General features: G+C 37.6%; 1 protein-coding gene across 1 annotated transcript in view; it reads right to left on the bottom strand.

Annotated features, from left to right (window-relative positions):
- The window catches only part of PRKG2 (protein kinase cGMP-dependent 2), a 104,649-nt gene that overhangs the window by 16,453 nt on the left and 62,027 nt on the right, over positions 1–26,169 (bottom strand). Inside the window, exons 10-14 of the mRNA XM_021702362.1 lie at positions 19,383–19,481; positions 17,868–18,021; positions 15,833–15,969; positions 13,610–13,699; positions 11,427–11,568 (exon numbers count right to left, since the gene is read on the bottom strand). Coding sequence (XP_021558037.1) covers positions 11,427–11,568; positions 13,610–13,699; positions 15,833–15,969; positions 17,868–18,021; positions 19,383–19,481 — 622 coding nt within the window. The remainder of the gene's footprint in view (positions 1–11,426; positions 11,569–13,609; positions 13,700–15,832; positions 15,970–17,867; positions 18,022–19,382; positions 19,482–26,169) is intronic.

Raw genomic sequence — 26,169 nt, 5'->3', positions numbered from 1 at the left:
GCAGAGGTTTATGTAAGATGGTAGAATTACAAGATCAAAGATGCAGTGTCTTCAATTTTACTACATGTTGTCAAATTACTTTCATTAGGGATCAGACTGCATTACCCACCTCCTTCCCCAGCAGTAATGCACAGAGTTCCGGTTGCTCTACATCCTTACTATCCCTTAGTGATAACTTTTATTTTTGCCATTTGTAAGTATTAAATCACTGCGGTTTTAATTTACATTCCCCCCGCATTAGTAATTAATTTGAAGGATAGCATTATAATTTGGGTATCTGAGAGAATTTCCTCCCACCCTCTTCTTGTTTGCTCTCAGAAATGTCTCTTGGCTATTCTTGGCCGTTGGTTAGTCTATATAAACTTTAAAATCGGTTTGCCAAACTTCATGAAAAGCTTTGCTGGAATTCCACTGAAGTGTATCTAATCTGTATATGATTTTGGAGACTTCATATCTTTTTGATGTTGAGTCTTGCTATTTTGAAACCTCTACATCTTTCTGATTTAGGGTTATGCTAGAGTGACTGTTGAACACACATACCTAAGAAAGTATAAAAGCTTAAACTCTACATTAATTTACCTCTCTTCTCATAATGAATTTTCTTGAGCAGTAGGGGGATCTCTAAGCAGTGGGTCAGGGACGCAGGCTCCTTCCATTTTCTTTTTTTAAAGATTTATTTGAGAGATTGAGAGAGAGAGAGAGAGAGAGAGTGCATTATCAGGGGGAGGGGCAGAGGGAGAAAGAGAACTAGAGATGAATCCCAAGCAGAGTCCCTGCTGAGCACAGAGCTCAACATGGGGCTCAATCCCAGGAGCCTGAGATCATAACCTGAGCTGAGATCATGACCTGGGCCGAAATCAAGACACTCACCCGACTGAGTGACCCAGGCACCCCTGCCGGGCTCCTTCCACTTTATGGCTCTGCCAACTTTAAATCTCAGTATTTGTAAGCCGCAAGTCATAAAGACTGGGTGGAGATCATCTGCAGAGGTCGTTATCACCCAGGCCTGATCATGGTGCACAAGCATGTCAGCTCACACTTCACTACCTAGAACTGCGCCACAGGGCCACAATCAGCCACAAGGAAGAATGGGTTATGTTGTCTAGCTCTGTGCCCAGAAGAAAGAGAATGAGCTTACTAATCCACATGTTTTTAATGTCTTTCTATAAATTCGTCTATGTTTCTCAATAAAGCTCTTACACATTTTTGTTAGATTTATTCCTAGATACATTATATTTTTATTTCTATTATGTAAACATAAATATATTTGTATGCTTTTTAAAAGGGTATTTGTATTCCTATTTATCAACTACGTTTCTGATATTTAAAAATACACTGAGTTCTTATATTATTAATCTTATATCCAGCAATCATACTAAACTCTTCACTTAATTTTAATAATTTGTTGTTATATTTTGGATTTCTACATAATCATATCATAGGAAAATAGGTTTTGTTGTTTATGTCTCAATCTTTCTTTTAATTTTCTTTATATCTTCCTGCATTGGGTTAGAACCTCCAACAAAATATAGAAGTGCTTATTTCACTGACTTCTAAAAGCATACTTCTAATGTTTCATCATGTTGTACAGTGTTTGCTCCAAATCCTTGTTAGGTATCTTTCATTGGGTTAATAAAATTTTTTTCTATTCCTGGTTTGCTAAGATTTTATCATAACTGAATGTAGAAACATATCAAATTTTCTTTGCATCCATTGAGGTGATTAAAGAATTGTTTTTCTTTTTTAATCTATTAAAATGGTGATTTGGTTTAATAGAATTAATGTTAAACTATGCTTGAATTCCTGAGATAGATCCAACTTTGTTATGATGTCTTGTTATAATTTATAGTCAGTTTGCTAATATTTTACTTATGATTTTTACACTAAATTTATGAGCTGGATGGGACATTAATTGGCCTTCCCTAGGAGTTTCCTTTGGAGAACCAAGTTTACAGTAGCCTCACAGACTAAGATGGGAATTATCTCTTACTGCTTTCTGAAGGAATTCACACCTGATTAGTATTGTAAGTCGTTGAAGTGAATTCTCTGGATGTTCAGCTATAGACTGTGTCTGTACAAGATTCCTATGTCGAAGCTCTAATCCCAAATATAATGATATTTGGAGGTGGGGCCTTTGGGAGGCAGTTAAACCACAAAGGTGACATCCTCATGAATAGGATTAGTGTCCTTATGTAAAGAGACGCAAGAAAGATGATCTCTGTCTGCCAGGTGAGGACAGTGTGAGAAGACAGCCATCTGCAAACCAGAAAGAGCCCTCACTGGAACCTAACTATATATATGATGTCACATATATATATAACATGTATAGTATATACATAAATAAATAGATATTTCACATATAGTAGTAAAGTTCCCCAAATACTTTCTAATCCACATAAATCTCTACTTTAACTGAAATGATGTTCCTTCATAATAGTATTTATCTGTAAATACTATTTGAACAACATTTCCAGTTTGTTACTTTTATTAGTCTTTTCAAAACATCAACCTTTGGCTCTGTATTCCTTTTATTTCATATTTTATTAATTAATATTCTTAACTTTTTTTCCCCATCTTTTCTTTGGTTTTATTGTTTCTCCCATTTCCATCTTCTTAAGTTAAATGCTTAGCTCCTTAATTTTTAGCCTTTCTTATTTCCTAGTTGAAACATTTAAGACTATAAATGTTACTCTATCATTTTAGTTGTAACCACACGTGTTCATATGTAGTGTCTGTTCTGCAGCTCAGTTTTATAATAGGAAAATTTCTTCTTCACTGATTCTTGATTTATTTTGAAATATCCTTAAAATTCCAGTGAGATGAGTTATGATTTTTGTTAGTGGTTTCTTCCTGTTTTTTTTTTTTTCTTTCAAATTTTGTTTTTAACTTCTAACTTAAATACACTGACATCAGTGAACAAAACCTTTATGCTTCTATTTTGGGAGCGAGGAGGAAGCTGCCCCTCTGACCTTTCATTCATTCTTATATGCTAAGCAAATTTCTAAGTCTGGCAGTAAACACCATATAGCATGGTTTCTGCCCTCATGGGGCTATTAGCATAGAGGGGAAGATAGATCATGAAGAAGCAGGCAATAGTATCAACATTTAATATGTTCTACATTGTATTTTCTTACATAATGCTCACTATAGGATTAAAAGTTCCTCTATTACCACATGAGAAGTATTACTCCCATGAGTTAATAGAACAACCATATAGAATATTTACTGATGAGTGATGAGTTAATAGCATGACCATATAGAATGTGTATTGATTTATTGGATTATTACCAAGTTTTCTGCTGAGCAAACCCAAGAAGGGAAACTACCACATTAATTCTGCTTGGATTGAGAACAAGGTGGATTCTTCTTTAAACTCTTTAAGTACTGTCCTACACCTTATTATTATCCTTAATTCATTCATGATAACCAAAAGAAACACTCTTAACCATTATTGCCTACATCAGCTTTTCTCGGCCTTGAAAGTGGAGAAAGATTCAGGAAATTATTGGATGGGCGGGTGAGAGATGGCGATGTGACGTTCTTTTAGTAATATCTGCTAATCCTTGATCTCCTCTCATTGTGTTTACTGATAGAGACACCTTGGACCAGGCAGAATTCATTTGGAAACAAATCTGGCTGGCCATCTCAATTGTGAATTGGGGAAGAATTGTAGAATTCTTCACCCCACACTACAAACTCATCCTCTGTAATTATCATAGAAAGGCACATCTCTAGAGCCTCTAGAGAGACATTTCCAAAACCCAGACCTTTCTCTTACATGGGTCTTTTTCCCCATGGTTTCACTGGTCATGCTTTGCTGGTAAAACAAAACAGAACAAAACAAACAAACAAACAAAAAAACACTGTTCCTTTCTTTCTGTCCTTAGATATCTGATCCCTCACAGATATTGCCAAGAAATGATGTAGGAAGATGAAAAACACCATTTAATCAAAATCGGTGAATGAGGCCAAGTTCAGCCTTACATGAAGTCTTTCATCCTCGAAGACTTGACATCCGAGGCTGGACAGCCCAGTGTCCATCACCCAGATGTGCATTCTTGCTGTGCTGTCACCAGGCACCTCCACCACCCCCATCCTTACTGCAATCCCCTCAGGAACTCTCAGGGGAACAGCTTGGCCAGGCCGCCAGCAACCCAATTCCTATTTCTCATATTTGCTGAAACTTGCTTAATGGCCTTAATGGATGATCACATATCATTAATTTGTATTCTTCAACTCTTGGGAACAATATTCTATAAGCCCATTAGATCAAGTTTATTAATTGTGTTGTGCACATCTTCTAAAGCTTTAGTGCTATTTGGTCTGAATGTTCCATCAATTTCTGAGAGAGGTGTATTAAAATTTCCTACAGTGGTTCATTTCTCCTTATTAGTTCTTTCAAATTCTGCTTATTTTTGAAGCATTTTAGTAGGTAAATAAAAGATCAGGATTTTTATATCATATTGGTAGAATGAAAGGATAACACTTTGTATCTCTAGCAACACCCCTTCCCTGATAATGAAACCAGTATTTCAATTTGTTGACTATTTCCCAGACATATTTTTTCTGTTCTTTTTCACTTCCACCTTTCTGCAGCCTCGTGCTTTAGGTATGTCTCTTGTAAACATCATATAACTGGTTTTTATTTTTTAAATAAAATAAATATTTGACAATCTTTGGTTTTGATCTGGAGAGCTGTCTACGCATGTTAGATTTCTTTCTGTTCTCGGTGCGTTTGCTTTCTCTTAGATTGTTTTCTAGGTTTTCTGTTTCTCTCTTGCTGTCTCCTTTGAAGATGACTGACATTTTCTCCTACTTTAATTCCAATTATACCAACTCCCAGTTTTCATGTCGCTGCTGTTCAGTTATTTAGTGTTTTCTCATTTTCAGTACTAGATAGCAGAATGAGAATGATCCCTGTACACCATCAATTGAAGAGATTTAACATGTTTACCATCTTTCTAAGGTTGCATCTCAGAGGATCATTTTTCAACTCCCTTAAGCACATCCTTTGTATGAAGGTGGTAAACACCCTTCATCCTTGTTTGAAAGTGCCTTTGTTTCGCCCTTTTGAAAGATAGTTTCCCTGGGTTTACAATTCAAGCTTATTAGTTATTTTCTGTCAGAATTTTAAAAATACTCCGCCACTGCATTCTGGATTCTCTTGTTGCTATTGTGATGTCAACTGAAAGCCTAAGTTTTACTCCTTTATACGTAAACTGTCTTTTCTCTTTGATAGCTTTTAATACTTTGTTTTTGTTGTCCCCTCCCACAATAAATCTCACAATAAATCAGGGCTGGCCCTATGTGACCAACAGAATATAGTGGAAGCACTGAGATGCGACTCTGAGGGTAGGTCTTAAGAGGTATTGTAGCTTTCTCTTGGATGACTCATTCTGAGGGAAGCCAGCTGCCATGCCATGAAAATAGTCAACCTCTAAAGAGGCCCACTGTGCCCCCAAATAATAGCCAGCATCAACTTCCCAGCCATATGAGTAAGTGACTTTGGATTCGGATGTCCTGGTCAAGCCCCAGACAAGCTTCCAAGTGACTGAAGCCCCAGCCAACATCTGACTGAAAATTCATGAGAGACCTCAAGTCAGAACCACCCAGCTGAACCACTCCCCAAATTCTAACCCACAGAAATGGTGAGAGATCATAAATGATTCTTGTTGTTCTAAGCCATTACATTTTGGAGTGATTTGTTACCCAAAGTTAGGAGCCACAACAAATACAATTTGTCCCAGATGGGATTTGTTTGGGTTCCTTTATCTGATGATTGTTGTTTCTTGTAATTCCCAAAAAATTCTCAGCCAGTGTTCTTTAAATACTGCTTTTCCCTCATTTTCTATATTATTTTTATCCTGGACTCTGATTTATAATTTTAAGAACTTCTCACTCTGTTCTCTTATTTTTCATCTTTTTTTGGTGTCTCTATGCTACATTCTGTGTAAATTACTTAAATTTATCTTTTGGTGAACTGATTTTCTCTTCATTTGTGAATCATCTGACATTGAACCTACTACATTTTTCAAATTGATGTGTAATTTACACACAATAGTGTGCATAGATTTTTGGCATACAGTTGAGTTTTGATGCAGATTATACATGTAACCACAACTACCTTATAGTCAAGATATAGACACACTCATTCTATCAGAAAGTTCCCTCATGCCCCTTTCCAGTCGAATGCCTCTCCCAGGAGCAGCCATTGTATTGATTTCTACCATGGATTCTAGAATGTCAATAAACGTAATCATACAGAATATACTCTTGTATCTGGCTTCTTTTGCTTAACATAGTTTTTAGAATTCACTCACATTGTTGCTTATTGTAATTCATTCCTTTCTACTGCTGAGCAGCATTCCATTGCTGAACATACTGCCATCACGTTTATACATTTAGTTGCTGATGGATATTTGGGCTATTTCTGATTTGGGGACTTTTAGAAATAAAGCTGTGATGAACAAGATTTTGGAAGACATGATTTCAGTTTTCCTAAATAAATACTAAGGAGTGAAGTTTCTACCTGGAAGTTGAATTTTTTTTTGTCTTAGATTAGGTGTATGTTTGACTCAATATAAAACGGACCGACTATTTTTCAGTTTTCTTTCTCCACTAGTAATTTAGGAGAAAGTCCTCACCAACACTTGGTATTGTCAGTCTTTTAAATTGTAGTCATTTTAGTGGCTATGAAATGGTTCCTCTTTGTGGTTTTAATCTGCATTTCCTTGATAATGACTTATTAATGGCTTATTAATCATTCCTATGTCTTCTTTTGTGAAGTGATTTTTCAAGATCTTTGACCATTTTTTTAAATGGGTTGTCTTTTTATTATTGAGCTGTAGGAGTTATTTGTATATTTCCCAATACAATCAAGTCCTCTGTCATATAAATATATATTGCAAATATTTTCCCCCAGTCTATGGCATGACAATTCATTCCCTAATGTATTTTAATTATCAGAAGTTTTTAATTTTGAAGAAGTCTAATTATTATGGACTGCATGTTTGTGTCTCCCCAAAATTTATATGTTGAAACCCTAATCCCCAGTGTGATGGAATATGGAGGTAGAGCCTTTAGGAGGTAACCAAGTCATGAGGTCAAGCCCTCATGATGCGATTAGAACCCTTATAAGAAAAGAGCTCCCGCCAAACTCTGTGTGTGTGTGTGTGTGTGTGTGTGTCTTTCTCTCTCATGTGAAGGAATGAAAAGGCAGCTCTCTGCCAGCCCAGCAGTGGGTCCTGACCAGACAGATACCAGATCTGCCAGCACCTTGATCTTGGACTTCATGGCTTTAAAACTGTAAGAAATAAATGTTTATCATTTAAGTCACCCAGTCTATGATATTTTTATTATAGTAGCTTGAAATTTTTATAATACAAATTAATACTATCTGTATTCTAAGAAACCTCTGCCTACCCCATGTTGTGAAAATATTACCATATTACCATGTTGAGTTAATTTTTCTATATCGTGTGAGGTGGGAGCAGGTTCATTTTTTTCCCCACATATGCATATCCAGTTGTTTCAGCATCGTCTATTGAGAAGACTGGCTTTTCTCTTTCTGCTAAAAATCAGTTGATTCTATGTCTATCTCTGGACTTTATTCTGTTAGATTATGCTATTTGTCCTGTTATGACACTGCCTTGATTACTGTTGTTTATAGTATCAGATACAATAAATTCCTCAGTTTTGTTCTTTTTTCAAAGTGGTTATTAACTTTTCTAAACTCTTGAGTTTCTGTGTAAATTTTAGAGTAAATGCCTCAGTTTCTAAAAATGCACCTGCTCTAATTTATATTACAATGACCTTAAATCTGTAATTAATCTGGGAAGAATGGACATCTTATCAAATATTGAGTTATCCAATATGCGAACACAGTATGCCTTACCATTTAGTTATATATTTTTACTCAGTAATATTTTGTGGTTTTCAGTGTGGAGGTCTTACACATTTTTACACGTTAAATGTATTCAAATTTATTTTATAATTTTTGACGTTATCATAAATAGTATTTTTATTTCATTTATAAATATTTACTGCTAGTATAGAAAAATAGTTTTTATTTATATATTGACTTAAGTGACTTATAATTTTATTTATATATTAACTTTGTACTGGTAATCATGCTTATTCCTTCTAGTACTTCTTTGGTAGATCCTTTAGGTTCTTCTACGTAAACAATCATGTTGTCTGAAAATAAAGACAGATAACCTCTCCATTTCTCATCTTCTCATCTCATCTTTCATTTTTTTTTCTTGGTTTATTTTATTGGCTAAGACCTCTGTTATAATGTTGAAAAAAAGTGGAAAGAAAATATTCTTACCTTGTTCACAATCTAATGGGAAAATGTTCAATATTTCACTGTTAGGTATGATGTTAACTAAAGATTTATCCCCATGCCTTATACAGTAAGGTGTGTCCTGAAATGAACAGTTTAAACAGCTGTAGCAATGTGGATTTTTCATCCAGCATGGTTCCCTTTTTTCAAGGTTTAAATGTCTACTTTTTGTTGCTCTCTTACACATATATTATAATTAATCTCACCAAGAAGATTAGTTCAATGGAAGCTGCTCCACCATTAATGAGACTTCCTTAAATATATAATTTCAATTATTATATTCTTAAGTCCTTAATAGAAGTTTTATTTATTATTTTCTAAACCTACTACATTTTTTCCTCTGTTCATTACTCATTTGTCATTCCCTCTCTTATTTTTAAAAGGCGTGTGAGATGGATTTATTTTACATTTTGTATCTGATTACTCCAATAATGAAGCACTTATTTGCCTGCCAAATAATGCTCATGGTACCTTTTTTTCCCTCATATATATTTTTTGTTTTATTTTTTTAAAATGTGAGCTCATTGAAATAAGTCAATCAGAGAAAGACATGTATCATATGACCTCACTGATATGAGGAATTCTTAATCTCAGGAAACAAACAGAGGGTTGCCGGAGTGGGGGGTGGGGTGGGAGGGATGGGGTGGCTGGGTGATAGACATTGGGGAGGGTATGTGCTATGGTGAGCGCTGTGAATTGTGCAAGACTGTTGAATCACAGATCTGTACCTCTGAAACAAATAATGCAATATATGTTAAGAAGAAAAAGAAAAAAGGAAGAAGATAGCAAGAGGGGAAGAACGAAGCAGGGGAAATCGGAGGGGGAGACAAACCATGAGAAAAAGCAAACTGAGGGTTCTAGAGGGGAGGGGGGGTGGGAGGATGGGTTAGCCTGGTGATGGGTATTAAAGAGGGCACATTCTGCATGGGGCACTGGGTGTTATGCACAAACAATGAATCATGGAACACTACATCAAAAACTAATGATGTAATGTATGGTGATTAACATAACAATAAAAAATTTAAAAAAAAATGTGAGCTCATGTTCTCTGGGACTTTATCCCTGGGAGTTCTTTGTATCCTGAGTTAAGAGTACCTTCATCCAGACAGACTATACATTGACTCTTGAAAAGTTGGGCATGCTATCAACATGAATCCATTTTCAAGTTCTTGCACGGGGTTTTCCATCTTTGAAGACTAAACACCCAATCTCCATGAAGACAAGCCTATGGCCAAGAATTCTTAAAGGAGACTCTTTTGCTCCTCTACCAAGAGCCCAATAATGAGAAAAGCATGTTTTCTTGCAAGTACTCTGTCTTCATAAATTAGATCTTTTTTCTTGCTTTCCATTTTTCCGAGAGTGTGATCTGTGTGATTCCTGGCTCTGGGAAATGTTCTCTGATTCAACTTCCCTCACTGCCCAGGTCCAAAACTAGGTGCAGCTACTAAAATCAGACCTCTGAGCCATCTTGGATCACTGGGTGCCCACAAGACAGCAGCTTCATTGTTTGAGTTCTAGGCTGTACTCCTCCTCAAGTGTGGTTCCCAACCGCGGAGGAGTACCAGTGTTGTCTTAAAAAGTCAGCCATGCATGTAACACAGCTTTTTCATGTTTCATCCAGTATTTTTAGACATTTGGTAGTGAGAGAATTTCAGTATATCTAGTTTGATATATAGCTAGAAATGGAAAGATTCAACATTTACATTTTAATCTCTAAAGGCTTTAGTTGTCATTCTTCATTTAGATAGTTGGCAAATGAGTTAGCTGGATGGATAACACTGGCTAACAGGGGAGATATTTATGGACCCCCATGGCTATTAATAATAAATATGCTATCCAATTTTTAAAAAACAGTTCTGAAAAAAAAAAGGAATGAACCTAATGGATAGTCTGCATCCCTCATGATGGTTTTAGTTCTAGAAAATTCCAAAGGGTTTCCCTAAATAGCTGTAAGAGGCATAGCCAATGAAGGAATTGTGAAGAAGAGGAGAGATTGAGGCCTGTGTTACTACCTCCCCAGTTCTCAAAGCTACCTTTCACAGATAAAATAAAGCTTGAATGGATCAAAATGTTTCTTGGAAGTTCACTAGATTTCACATGAAAGGACTTATTTTACCCCTTTACTGTGGAGAGAAATCGCTTGGCAATTACACATAAGTTTAATTCCTAAGGTTAAATTACTCACTGTAACATGTGGATGATAAAACCTACCTCATCAATTGTTATATATATTAATTGTAAAATGTTTAGCACAGATCTTGACACATAACATACTAAACTACTTATGAAGTGATAGCTAGTATTATTTCCATGTATGAAAGTCCTGATGTGAGAAACTTTTAATATCTTTGTAAATGTTACATTCAGAGATGGTTTCATGTCCTTGACATACTGACAAGATAAACTCAAGAAAACTCAGCTTGGTTCCGTCGAAAGTGCCTTGGTTTCTCCCCCCCATGACTGCCCAGTTCTCTTAGAGTTTCACACTGAAAGTAAATTTATGTGACTGGTAGTATAACTGCAAAGGGATGCATGTTAGGCATCAGAGGATTACAAAGATGGATAGCAAGGAAAGTCTCTGTCCTCAAAGAGCTTCTAGTCTAGTGTTGTGATTCTCAGCCCTGGTTGTACTTTAGAATCACCCAGAAAGATTTAAAAAAAAAAAAAGCGTACTAACACACATATGTGTATTTTCCTCCCTATACAGACAGTGGCTATCTTGGGACAGGAGACAGACTATCATCTTTCCTTATTCTTTATTATAGCCAGTCCCTATATGTAGCAGTAATGTATTAAAACCTATTTAAATATATTAAACAAAAATATTAACAAAATCCAATATTAAAGGCATTCTATTAGGTGAGTCCTTAGTTGCAGTCATCAGTATGGTTGAAATATTAAATTCCTACGCCAAAAAGAATATGCTCGCAACACTTCCCCGTGTTAAGGGTGCCAATGTCACAGGCCATACCCCCCATGGTGAAAATAGCAGGTCCCCCCAAATTAAAAGCAATATGCAAATATGACACAACTTTGTATTTAGAAATATCTCTTATGATACTGTTACAGATTTTTTTCTTACCAATTTAAGATAACCTTCAGCATCTAGAATTAAGTTTTCTGGTTTCAGGTCTCTGTAGATAATACCTAGTCGATGCAGGTAATCAAATGCTTCTGTCACACAAGCGACGCAGAACTTGGAGGTGGGTTCATCGAAGCTGCCTCTGCAATGAAATCATTTTCTCTCTTAATACTCTAGACACACATATTTATTGTCTATTCCAGGTGTCAGTTATTGCATTGGTAAATATGCACAATATAAATGTTTTGGAGGGCATCAACACAAAAAGTATTTTGTACCGCCCATGAATTAGACCGATGATGGTAAAGAAATTTAGGGGGATACTTGAGGCAAATGAGAAGTACTTCACTCAAGTTAAAATGTCTCCATTCCAACAATAGTTTCTGGTAATCCATATATGGATACATAAAATAGAAACATAAGAAAACAAGACTTTTTAAGATATTTATGGCAAATTCTGGAGAAAATGCAACTATTTTAATGGAGAGCTTAAAGCAGACTTCTGTAATTTATTGCTTGACTAAAAAATGACTCAAGTGATCATTTTCATTTCCTGTTGGTATAGCATGTAACAATAACCCATGTAGAAATAGGGTCATAACTCTTTCCTGTTTGGGGCACCTTGATGATATTAGACTTGCCCTGTGAGGGCATTGCATGTGGGTTTCCACACTGAGTTATTAAAAAGTGGTGGTGGTTTGTGCCATGAAGTTGTGGAAGCGTATGGCTTTGGAGTGAAAGAAACTGGCTTTGACTCCTGCTTCTTCCATCATCGTATCCTCAGGCAAGTTGTGTGGCTGTTTTGAGCCTCAGTTCCCTATCTGTAAAATGGGTTTATGACTTCCTGAATGTATTGTTTCGAGAGTCAGACACAGTGCCTAACAGAGAGTACCAACTCCCCTTTCTAACAGATCTGCATGTTGAAGCAAAGGTGGAGGAAGCAAATGTTTCTGTAGGTATCATGCAAGTCTTTGCACCCTGCTGGGTTTTCCCCATTCAGATCCATCCAACAACACATTCCTAACACAATGCATCCATCTCTTGGCAGATGCTCAAAGGTCTGCCATTACCTAGGTCTGGGATTCTCCACCACGAATGCACATTAGAATTGCCGGAGAGGTCATTTACTAGACCCCATCCAAGGTGAACCAAATCATAACCTCTGGCATTAGGGCTAGGCATTTTTACTTTGTTTGTAAAGCTCTCCACGTGACTGTAATGAGAAGCCAAGGTTGAGAGCCACTGGCCCAGGTAACACTGTCCAAATGTTTGGCCTGGCATTAACCTCCATAACCTCATGCAAACCTAACTTCTCACCTCTTTCACTGGCCTTGTCTTCTACTCAAATCCTGATGTGAAACACCCCCAAAGACACATAATCCTATCTCAACTTTCCTGTTTTATCTTACATCCCTTTCCCTTCCTCTCTGCCTTTCCAAATTTTGGTCATCTTTAGAAGTTAGGTCCAGTCCTCCCCTCTTTCATCACAGTTTTATATCTTTCCTCTCCTCCGAATTTACAATCTGCAACACTCATTTGGCATTTAATTACAAATTGCCAACTTCTCCGTCATATTTAGTTTACACACTAAATAATAAAATGTTTTAAAACTGCACATCATGTTATCTACCCAAATAAAATCTAAACTCACTGGAGGAAAAGTTTACTCTTTTTATCCTTCTGGTTAGGAAAGTTTACACTGTCTAGAACCCCCATCCCCCGCAACTGTCTACGATGGAGCCTTGCATACTGGTGGTACTCAGTAAACATCTGTGGTTTCGATTATGCAGAAACCACCCCTTTTGTAAAACTGAATCTTTGCAGGAGTCTCACTCTACTTCACCACTCCGCGCCCCTTTCTTCATTTCCCTCGTAGAGATTCAGAATCAGTAACATCTGGGTTTCCAGCTGCTCTGCCTCGCACTAACCATGTGACTCTCTTTCGAGGCCTGGGATTCTGTGATCCCTAATATGGAAATGACAGATTACCTTATAGGGTGTCTATTGCGTAAGTACAATGTTAGCTAAGAAAATACCACCATTACTATTTTATCAGATGATAATATTTTCTTAGGACCGTTTCTTAATGACTTTCATTATGTCTCTTTAAATGATCGTGAATAAAGCATCCTTTAGACCAGATGTGAGAACACAGCTTAATGCTTATAATCCTTTTTCATTACCTGTCCCTTAATATACTCCATAGCTCCCCACCTAAGCAGGCCTCCAGAAGCATGTATACATACTTATTGTCCTTGAAAGTACGATATAATCTGTGAAGACACATAAAAACATGGTTATTATTAAAAATCTGGTTTTAAAAGCTTTTTAAAGTTGCTTAAGAACATCATCAATATCATTTGGAATACTGGTGCTCATCTCATTCCAAACATCCTCCAGCTACATGGGACCTCTCACCGAATGCTCTTTGATCTTTCTTCCTGCCTTGCTTTTGCACATGTTAGACTGCCCTCCTTAGACTGCCCTCCCTGTACACACAGACTGACCTTCTTCATCTCAGTTTCACTGTAACAGTGTTATCCATTCCTCAAGACGAAGCTCAGGAGCCCGATACAGCAGCTCATCTTCCCCCCTACTAAATATGGCCTCTCTTCCCTCCAAAAGCCCAGAGATCTCCTCATATGTCTCCTTTATGAGCTCCCTTTATGCCCACGTCTTATATCCTCTGGTTGGTCTCAAAAACTAGACTGTGAGACGGAGACCTATCAGCAGTAAGTTTAGCGGGTAGTGTACTTGGGAACAACCCCCCACCCCAGGGGAGGAATAAGACACACAGACACACTTGGGCAGCAGGAGAGTTGGTTATGATCGAGTTTCGAGTTTCAATGAAAGCCTCAGCCTCAAGGAGCTCTGCCATCATTGGCTGCAGGCTGTACCTGGAAACAGAATATGATCTTGGGCAAGGTGGCTCTCTTCGCCTGAGAGCAATGACCAGGAAAGGACCGAGCTAGAGTCATCAGTTGGCAACACTCCCAGAAGCTGTAGGAATGACAGCCTCAATCCTGATGTGGGAGGGACCTGGGCAGGGTACCCTATGTTAACACTGGGTAACAACAGGGCACCCAGATCATGCGCAGACAGCAGAAGCAATTTAGCAAAGTAGCTCAGAGTGGGCTCTGGTTCCAAGCAGCTTAGTGTGGGCTCTGAATCCAAGCTGCTTAGGCTTGAATCCCTGATCGGCCATTTATGAGCTATGCAGCCTAGTTTTCTTATTGCTCTTGAGGACAATCATAACATTTACCTCACTGTTATATCATAAAGATCAGAGGAATATATAGTATTCATTTGATTTTATATTAATTATATATTAATTTAATATATGCTATATATCTGTATACATAATATATAAAATAAATGTAAATATAACATATTTTAAATATATATTAAACATTATATATGATATATCACATATATATTTTGCTTAGAATAGTGTCTGGCACATGCTAATTTCTCAATAAATGTCATTAACATTTATTATTACATTATCATTTCCTTATATGCCAGGCACTTTGCAGACAGCTGGAAATGAGAATAATAAAACCTAATTCATGCCCTGAAGCTGCTCCTGATAGTTTGTTAATGAATTATTGATGAAAGGGGGGAAATTCTGGGAACACAATATAAAAATAATTGGATGACTCTATTGTTAGCATTGCCTGGGTTCAACTTTTTTAATGTTGAAAAAAAAATGGGTGTGGGAATATGGATAGGCAGGAAGATTCTCTCAAGGCATTTGATCCAAAAACATAAATTCTATCCACTATAAGGGCACTTTACTTCACCTGGAAATCACTGAAACTATACTCTAGGGCTATGACCTGTATGAAAATATATGTCTCAACTGGCCTACACCACTAACTCATGAATTCACAAGTAAAGACAGCGGTGGCCTAGAATAACACAATTCTCTCCCAAACTCTGGGAAAGGATGAATAGTGACTATTAGGAGATGGATCTTTCAGGATCTGGGCATTGCTAGGACCAGGCTCTACAGGTCCCTACCAGCCGACATGAGCCCAAATGCCACTTCTTGCAGAAATTCAACAGCAGTCTGTCCCCTGAGGGTTTCAAATGAATTATTTGCTTCCCAAATTCTGTAGTAGGTATGGATTAAATAATCAGTTCAAGTTATTCCACAATAATTTTATATTCTCTCTCTCTCTCTCTCTCACACACACACACACACACTTTTCCTGAGATTTACTCAAGAATAAAAAATCTGAACTCTTGACTCCAGACTTCAAACTTCTAACATTTTATGTATTGTTGCTGTGACAGGGAGGGAGAATTCAGAGTACGGCCTCCTTTTCCTCTTCTGTTATCTTGCATGAAAACATTCAAAAGGGTCTACAATCCTAAATTCTGGGAGCCAAATGCTCACTTACTTCACGATGAAGGGAGAACACAACTCTTCTAGAATCCTCTTTTCTGAGTAGACATGCTCCTGTTGTTTTGTGTCAACTATGTGCTTCTTCCTTATACACTTCATAGCAAAAGCAACATTCTCATTTTTCACTTTAACCTATGTAAGAAGAAAAAGATCCCTCAAAATTAACTTAATGGAAAGATTTATAATACCTATATAAAACATGTTAACCAATGAAGAGTTGAACTTCTTTCACATTTAAACAGTATGTAACCTTTTAACCACGTATCCCTCTGGAACTAAGTTTTATTCAAGTGCACACCCTTCCCTTTCATTGTAATTTCCAAAAAAGTTCACATATCTGGAACATGCTCTTAAAACGTTTGCATTGTAACAAGAAAAACCAACTCTAGTTAGATTTAATGTTTATAAATCTATTCACTATTGAGTGTGTGATATGGAAAACTTTGACCAGAGTTGCCAAAAAAATTATTCTTTCTTAATATGCACTTCTTTGATTTTCAAAACAAAACATATTAAATCAAAATCCATAGCTGCACTATCCAACATGACAGCAACTAGTCACATGAGGTTATTTAATTTTAAGTTAATTTAAATAAGAAATTCAGTTCCTCAGCTGCACTAGCCACATTTCAAAAGCTGGTGAGTTGCTAGCTACCCTCCAGGATTGCAGACGGATAGAACAGTTCCTGAAGTGCAGAAAGTTCTTTCGCAGCCTGCTGCTTTAGATGGACAAACAAAATTTTCCCTTGAAAGGAAATAAAAAATTTTAATAGATATGTACTCAGATAGGCTTATAACTCCATAAGCAGACTATATTTGATAAATAATGAAACTGTAGATTTGGCTGCACCCCACATTTTTCTCACATTTGCCATTAGCTCTGCCTAGGATTTTTAAATCAATGGTGGAATTATTGTTTCAATTATTATTATCTAACTATATATATATAAAACAGATCTCAGCATTGCTAATTCAATCTTTTTGCCAGGATCTTTGGTGAAAAATACCACTGCTGATAGATATTGCCCTTGTCTCTCCATATGGCATAAAAAAGGTGACTTATTTCTTATGAAGAAATTGTTTTTCACCTCCCCCCCTACCCATCAGAGAGGAGGTATTGACTGGGTGTGAAGTGTATTATCCAGAGTCTCCTGGCAGCACTTCTGATCTGCCCATGTCCAGGGCCATCCAGCAAATGAAGGTGTCAGCATACTTCCCAAAGGTTATAATGTACAGTGAATCGTTAAAAATCTGCTGGGCGAAGAAGGGCTTGGGAATAGCCAAGGGTTCAGAGCCATCTGTCTCCAGTAAGGTCACAGATCTCCATTCTACGGTTTCCCTGGAGCACTTGATCTGACAGGACTGCTCTGTTACTCCTTGGAAGCTAGTTATAAAGCTCAGAGAGGTGGTGATGTGGAAAATACAGCCAAAATCAGGCCGTAAGTTCCCAGCTGTCCTGATCAATACTACAGAAGGCTACTCCTCAAATAATCCCTTACAGTCATCTTCTTTTCTTTTTTTCCTGATAGAAAATCTTGAGCAACCCAAGATGGGATAATGACAGCCAAATACGGACATGGCAGTGGAGTCGTGTCAACTATAATATTAAAGATTTTATTTCTAATAAATAAACTTCCACTGGACACATTCTTCTTTTCTTTAGTATATAGTTAACATGTCATGAGTGTGTGTGTATACACATTTTCCTCTTAGAAAATACATTTTTAATGATTTAGAGCCTCTGGGAACACTTACTTGGTACATTCTCCAATAATTATAATCAAGAAAAGGATTCACAAAAGGATGTGACACAGAAGCTTGAAATCACAGCTATATTATTACAAGTGACTTATTAGCATAGACCTGCTACTATACAACACACACAGTGAAAAATGTACTTTCTTAATTTCAGTTCAAAGCAACATTTAAGACAGCAATAACAATTCATATGTTCCTCCAAGATACACTGGAATATAAAACAAAAAAAGTCAAAAGGCTTCTCTCAGATGCTTGAAACGTAAACCCCTTACAAGCTCAACTCTTCCGAACCCACCAACGCCCAGTGTTGCGATAATCTCAAGGTTCTGGAATGGGGATGATGAGGAAAATCTGGCCACCTTCTCCTTCAGCTGAATCATCTCCAGAGAGAGTGCTTTGGACAGCTTCCAGTTAGACATGGATCTCCTGTATAAGAAAAGTGAAACTTTGCATACACCCCCTTAGTGAAGCCAGGGTCATGACACACATAAATTCCACTCGTACCATAGTCTTATTTCTGCCAGGATTACTGCCCGTAATTGCTACAAAGGCTATCTCAACTTTTATAGGATCAGATTTAGTTACATCTGGGGAGGAAAACAAAAGAATAAACAAACAAAAAAATTCTCACACATACACAATAATAGATAAATGTCAAACTGAATCAATGAGAGGTTAAAAGAGCTGAATTGTGTAGTATTTAAAGTATATCTCAATAAATATGTGTGTGTTTTTTTAAGAGTCAGTGAGAGGAAGTAAAACCAGTGAGCCATTCCTTTGACTATGTACACAGGAGAACGCCACACAGAATTTTTGCTGTGTTTTGCTATTTTTGTCAGATTTTGAAGCTTTCCATGGCTGAACCAGAATGACTGCTTAGTAAAACATGAAGGATACATTTCTTACTTTATATCTAAGTATCATTGTTTGGAAATACTCATTTTTCTCTTTTAATTAAGATATACTGCTCTGACCTATATTATATATATATATATATATATATATATTCATAAATTGTTCTTACTACAAAAGGTCTTTAAGAACATAAAAACTGCAAATATATTCCTTGCATAAAAATTCAAAAACAAAAAACTTAGGCGGTCCTGACTGAGTGTTCTAATTTAACTCAAATGTCAGTTTTCTAGAACTTTCGACTCCAGCTTCATTAGTACTACCTGGTGAATATATGCTTAAGTATTTACTCTACAAACTGTAAAGGATTTTCAGACAATTTTAATTTTACAAAGTAGTTTTTCTCTTAAGCACAACATTTTTCATCAATATTACTGTATTTAGTCCAACCCAATTCCTTCCTACACACACACACACACACACACACACACACACACACACAGCCCGGGGCAACAGCTCCCTTATATTCTGAAATAATTCTGCCTCTCCTCCTAGCTCTTTACCTGGAATCAGAATGAACTGGTTACTCTAGTGCCTTGGCATTCCTGTTTGATTTCCAGGGGCAATATAGGCTTCATTTCTGAATAACATCCTTTTGACATTGGAAAGACAATGTCAAGCAACCATTTCCCAATGCCCCCTCTCAGGAAATGTCTCCCTCACGTTACTACTCATCAACCCAAAATAAGAAGCTGACTACTTCCAGACTAAAGTAACATCCATACTAGTGGTAAGTGGCATCTTCTTTGTGCAAGAACAATTTAAAAGAACTGCCCCCAGTTTTCTAGTGGCGGCACACTGAAAGTTACCACAGAGCGAATCACACACACTTGCCAGAAGTCACATGCAGCTGAGGAAAATACTGCTTCACTTACTTCGCATGTCTTTTCTCATCATCACGGTTCAGGTTTGCCACATACCCTTCAAGGTATTTTTGGAGTTCTTCAAAAGTCCCGACTGTTTGGTTGAATGTTCTAAGTGAATAGAATAAATAGTTATCTTTGCAATTTGACATTTCCTCAAGCTCTTAGAAGACTTTGTGTATGATATTTGATGGCTTTGTAAATGGTTTTTCAATAATTCAGGTTACAGTAAAGTTGCCAAAAAATGTAGAATAGCTATTAGACGTTATATAAGTAATCCTTCAAGTCTGTGAAAGCAAAGAAGAGAAAAACTTTCTGTAGTTTTCTGCCTTGTGGTTCAGGTTAACCAGCAATTTTTTTCAAGAAGATAGTGGAAAGAAAATAGTCTATATAATCTGTTTACTGTATCAACAGGTTACACAGGTTGCAGATTTTCCTAACTTCATCAAATTAAGCTACTTATTTTAAAAATCAAGGATAAAATTTTTCTTTTTTATTTTATTATGTTATGTTAATCACCATACATTACATCATTAGTTTTTGATGTAGTGTTCCATGATTCATTGTTTGCGTATAGCACCCAGTGTTCCATTCAATAGTGCCCTCTTTAATACCCATCACCAGGCTAACACATCCCAACACCACCCTCCCCTCTAGAACCCTCAGTTTGTTTCTCAGAGTCCATAGTCTCTCATGGTTCATCTCCCCCTCTGATTCCCCCCCTTCATTTTTCCCTTCCTACTTTCTTCTTTTTTTTTTAAACATATAATGTATTATTTGTTTCAGAGGTAAAGGTCTGTGATTCAACAGTCTTAACACAATTCACACAATTGTTTCCCGAGATTAAGAATTCCTCATATCAGTGAGGTCATATGATACATGTCTTTCTCTGATTGACTTATTTCGCTCAGCATAATACCCTCCAGTTCCATCCATGTCGTTGCAAATGCCAAGATTTTATTCCTTTTGATGGCTTCATAATATTCCATTTTATATATATATATATATATATATATATATATATATATACACACACACACACATATATACATATATGTATATATATATATATGCCACATCTTCTTTATCCATTCATCTGTCAATGGACATCTTGGCTCTTTCCATAGTTTGGCTACTGTGGACATTGCTGCTATAAACATCAGGGTGCATGTACCCTTTCAGATCCCTACATTTGTATCTTTGGGGTAAATACACAGTAGTGCAATTGCTGGATCGTAGGGTAGCTCTATTTTCAACTTTTTGAGGAACTTCCATACTGTTTTCCAGAGTGGCTGCACCAGCTTGCACTCCCATCAACAGTGTAGGAGGGTTCCCCTTTCTCTACATTCTCACCAACATCTGTCGTTTCCTGACTTGTTAATTTTAGCCATTCTGACTGGTGTGAGGTGGTATCTCACTGAGGTTTTGATTTGGATTTCCCTGATGCCGAGCGATGTTGAGCACTTTTTCATGTGTCTGTTGGCCATTTGGATGTCTTCTTTGGACAAATGTCTGTTCATGTCTTCTGCCCATTTCTTGATTGGATCATTTGTTCTTTGGGTATTGAGTTTAAGAAGTTCTTTATCGATTTTGGATACTAGCCCTTTATCTGATATGTCATTTGCAAATATTTTCTCCCATTCTGTCAGTTGTCTTTTGGTTTTGTTGACTGTTTCCTCTGCTGTGCAAAAGCTTTTTATCTTGATGAAGTCCCAATAGCTCATTTTTGTCCTTGCTTCCCTTGCCTTTGGCGATGTTTCTAGGAAGAAGTTGCTGCGGCTGAGGTCGAAGAGGTTGCGGCCTGTGTTCTCTTTTAGGATTTTGATGGACTCCTGCCTCACATTCAGGTCTTTCAACCATTTTGAGTCTATTTTTGTGTGTGGTGTAAGGAAATGGTCCAGTTTCATTCTTCTGCAAGTGGCTGTCCAATTTTCCCAACACCATTTGTTGAAGAGACTGCCTTTTTTCCATTGGACATTCTTTCCTGCTTTGTCGAAGATTAGTTGACCATAGAGTTGAGGGTCCATTTTTGTGCCAGTCCCATACTGTCTTAATGATTACAGCTTTGTAATAGAGCTTGAAGTCCGGAATTGTGATGCCACCAGCTTTACTTTTCTTTTTCAACATTCCTCTGGCTATTAGGGGTCTTTTCTGGTTCCATACAAATTTTAGGATTATTTGTTCCATTTCTTTGAAAAAAGTGGATGGTATTTTGATAGGGATTGCATTAAATGTGCAGATTGCTCTAGGTAGCATTGACAACTTCACAGTATTTGTTATTCCAATCCATAAGCATGGAACGTTTTTCCATTTCTTTGTGTCTTCCTCAATTTCTTTCATGAGTATTTTATAGTTTTCTGAGTACAGATTCTTTGCCTCTTTGGTTAGATTTATTCCTAGGTATCTTATGGTTTGGGGTGCAATTGTAAATGGGATCGACTCAATTTCTCTTTCTTCTGTCTTGTTGGTGTATAGGAATGCCACTGATTTCTGTGCATTGATTTTATATCCTGCCATTTTACTGAATTCCTGTATGAGTTCTAGCAGTTTTGGGGTGGAATCATTTGGGTTTTCCACATAAAGTATCATATCATCTGCAAAGAGTGAGAGTTTGACTTCTTCTTTGCTGATTCAGATGTCTTTTATTTCTAATTTGTCTGATACAAGGATTGCCACCCCAGCTTTCTTTTGGTGTCCATTAGCATGGTAAATGGTTTTCCACCCCCTCACTTTCAATCTGGAGGTGTCTTTGGGTCTAAAATGAGTCTCTTGCAGACAGCATATTGATGGGTCTTATTTTTTTATCCAATCTGATACCCTGTGTCTTTTGATTGGGGCATTTAGCCCATTTACATTCAGGGTAACTATGGAAAGATATGAATTTAGTGCCACTGTATTTTCTGTAAGGTGACTGTTACTGTATATTGTCTGTGTTCCTTTCTGGTCTATGTTACTTTTAGGCTCTCTCTTTGCTTAGAGGACCCCTTTCAATATTTCTTGTAGGGCTGGTTTCGTGTTTGCAAATTCCTTTAGTTTTTGTTTGTCCTGGAAGCTTTTTATCTCTCCTATTTTCAATGACAGCCTAGCTGGATATAGTATTCTTGGCTGCATATTTTTCTCATTTAGTGCTCTGAATATATCATGCCAGTCCTTTCTGGCCTGCCAGGTCTCTGTGGATAGGTCTGTTGCCAATCTAATGTTTCTACCATTGTAGGTTACAGATCTCTTCTCCTGAGCTGCTTTCAGGATTTTCTCTTTGTCTCTGAGACTCATAAGTTTTACTATTAGATGTCAGGGTGTTGACCTATTTTTATTGATTTTGAGGGGGTTTCTGTGCCTGCTGGATTTTGATGCCTGTTTCCTTCCCCAAATTAGGGAAGTTCTCTGATATGATTTGCTCCAATATACCTTCTGACCCTCTCTCTTTCTTCTTCTTCTGGGATCCCAATTATTCTAATATTGTTTCGTCTTATGGTATCACTTATCTCTCGAATTCTGCCCTCGTGATCCAATAGTTGTTTATCTCTCTTTTTCTCAGCTTCTTTATTTTCCATCATTTGGTCTTCTATATCACTAATTCTCTCTTCTGCCTCATTTATCCTAGCAGTTAGAGCCTCCATTTTTGATTGCACCTCATTAATAACCTTTTTGATTTCAACTTGGTTAGATTTTAGTTCTTTTACTTCTCCAGAAAGGGTTTCTCTAATAATTTCCATGCTTTTTCAAGCCCAGCTAGTACCTTTAAAATCGTCATTCTGAACTCTAGTTCTGACATCTTACTAATGTCCATATTGATTAGGTCCCTGGCAGTCGGTACTGCCTCTTGTTCTTTTTTTTGAGGTGATTTTTTTCCATCTTGTCATTTTGTCCAGAGGAGAATAGGTGAATGAGAGAACAAAATGTGAACAGGGTAATAATGACCCCAGAAAAATATACACTAAACAAATCAGAAGAGACCTGAAACCGGGGGAAAAGAAAGGGAAAGAAAGAAAAAAGAAAAAAGAAAAAAAGAAAAGGATAAATAAAAAAGAACAACAACAAAAAAACCACAATATGATCAAATATGATCAGGCTGGTGCATAGATCAGTGCCACACACTAGATTTGGGGCGTATTTTGGTCTGTTAGAAGAAAGTGCCTCCCAAAATTTTAAAGAAAGAGAAACTTACATAATATAATGTACAAAAATAAGGGTAAATACGATGAAGGGATGGACTATGACTTTAAAGATGAAAATTATAAAAGATTTTATAAAAGGAATTGATAAGAAGTTGGTTTAAAAAAGAAAGAAGAGGATTAAAAAAAAGGGAGAGAATGTGATCAGGCGGGAGACTAGAACAAAGCCATACACTAGAGATTTAGGGTATATTTTGGTCTATTAGAAGAAACTAAATTCCCAAATTTTAAAGAGAGACCAACTTATATATATATATATATACAAAAATAAGGTTAACTACTATGAAGGGAATAGAATATGACTCTAAAAATGAAAAATAAAAAAAGATTTTTTAAAAAGGGGAGTGATAAGATGTTGGTTGAAAAAGGGAAAAAGAAAAATCCAAAAAAAAAAAAAAGAAAGAAAAGAAAATTAAGAAAATTAACTTTGAAAGACTAAAGAATCATGGGCAAAAAGCCATGAATTCTATGTGCACTATTCCCTAGTGCTGGAGTCCTGCCGTTCTCATTGATCGGTAAACTTGGTCTTGGCTGGCTGTTCTTGCTGATCTTCTGGGGGAGGGGCCTGTTGCCGTGGTTCCCAAATGTCTTTGCCGGAGGCGGAATTGCCCTGCCCTTGCCAGTCCGGGCTAAGTAATCTGCTTGGGTTTGCTCTCGGGAGCTTTTGTTCCCTGCAAACTTTCCGTACAGCTTTGGAGGACGAGCGTGAAAATGGCGGCCTCCCAATCTCCGCCCCAGAGGAGCCGAGAACTCGGGGCCCTGCTCCTCAGTGCGCCTCCAGAGAAAAGCAGTCACTCACTCCCGTCTCCCTGGTCTCCGGCCGCACTCCGTGCTCACCTGGCCTGTGACTGAGCGTTTCTATCTCTGGCACCCAACCCCGTGTGGAGTCTCCAAACCCAGCCGATCCCTGCGGTGCACTCCCGCACCGCTCCTCCCTGAGAAGGAAGGGGAGTTTCCCCGGATCTGTCACTTGTTGGGTCCCCTGCTGGAAGAGCAGTGGCCTGACTGTGCCATGGACCACGGTTTATGGCAACCCCGAGCTGAGAGCCCACTCCTTGGCTCCGTTTCTGCAGCCGGCTTCCCCACTCTGATACCTGGGAGCTCTGCCACACTCAGGCACCCCTGGTCTTTCTGTGACCCCGAGGGTCCTGAGACCACACTGTCCCAGCGAGGGTTCCACCCCCCTGATTAGCCACCGGAGCGACGTCCCTCAGTGGAGCTGACTTCTAAAAGTTCCGATTTTGTGCTCCGCAGCTCTATCACTTGCTGGTAGCGGCTGATGGAGGCTCCCTCCCCCGCCCATCTATCCTCCCGAATATTGCCTCGGATTCACTTCTCTGCACGTCCTACCTTCCAGAAAGTGGTCGCTTCTCTGTTCAGAGAGTTGCTGCTATTCTTTTCTTTGATCTCCTGTTGAGTTCGTAGGTGTTCAGAATGGTTTGATCCATATCTAGCTGAATTCCTGGGACGAGACGAAATTAAGGTCTTCTACTCCTCCATCTTGCTCCTCAAGGAGAAAATTTTTCTTTTCTTTTCCCTTGGTAATACTCCTCATTTACATTCCTTCATAATTAAATCCATTTTTTTTTACTTTATCTCAGTGGTTCTCTGAGGCTCAGCCAACATCTTCCCTTGACCACTCTCGCCTCCACAAATCAGACATGTGTGGCGTCATCTAATTTCACTACATTGTTTGTGGGAATTCTTAATCACAGCCTTGCCCATGAGAAATAAAGAATCGCCTTCCTCACCAAGTGAAATATATTTTCTTGATTATCTTTTCAATGCTTCCCCATCCCTACACTAGACAATCTACTTCAATTTGTGATTTTTAGAGTAGTTCTCTTCCTTACTGCAAAATAGTATCCTTCTAGAAACTATGCTTTAATCTTCTTGCTGAATCTTAAGCACCTGAGCATAGCAAAATGAAAGGAATGAAAATTGACCTCAAAATACCTAGAACTAATAAACCAGACCCGTCTCATTACTGTACTCTTGCCATCTGTTGCCTGCCTAGCCCTAAAGACCTCTACCCACATTGAACTGGCCACCAACCTACATTTCCATTATTAAGCAGATCTTATATACCATGCTGGGTATTTTCCATTTTTCCCTTCAGATCTACTCTCCCCTCTTTTCTATCCTCCTCTGTGGACTGTCCTTCATTGACTGTAGAGCAGTGAGAAACAAGAGTATTGCCATGAAATTTCAAATTTCCAATAGTTGAAATTTTCAAGTAAAAGAGAAATACTTCTTGTACTTTATTTTGCTTTTATTTATTCTATGTCACCATTATTGGCCTGCTGTTAAACTAATTAAAGTACCGTAAACAAATCTCATGTTTAAAATGTAGGCTTACACGGGCATCCCAGGTCCCTAGAAATTCTTCACAAACTCAAGTTAAAGCAAATTTAAATGGCTACAACATGCTAGCTGTAACAAACAGCCTATAATCATTTTGATGGTACAGCATGAGATGTAATCACTTCCTTTGAGAGCTATCCCAACAACCAATGATGGAGATGTCACAAATCACACTCCCCACATATTCAGAGCTACTGCCATTTTGCACATTTTATTACATTCTAAAAATAGGAAAACTAACTCTCCTCCTTGCAATGTAT

The sequence above is a fragment of the Neomonachus schauinslandi genome, chromosome 2 (assembly GCF_002201575.2).
Source record: "Neomonachus schauinslandi chromosome 2, ASM220157v2, whole genome shotgun sequence".
Classification (NCBI taxonomy): Eukaryota; Metazoa; Chordata; class Mammalia; order Carnivora; family Phocidae; genus Neomonachus; species Neomonachus schauinslandi.
The sequence above is the reverse complement of the archived record's forward strand: the minus strand, read 5'-3'. Positions and strand labels throughout refer to the sequence as shown.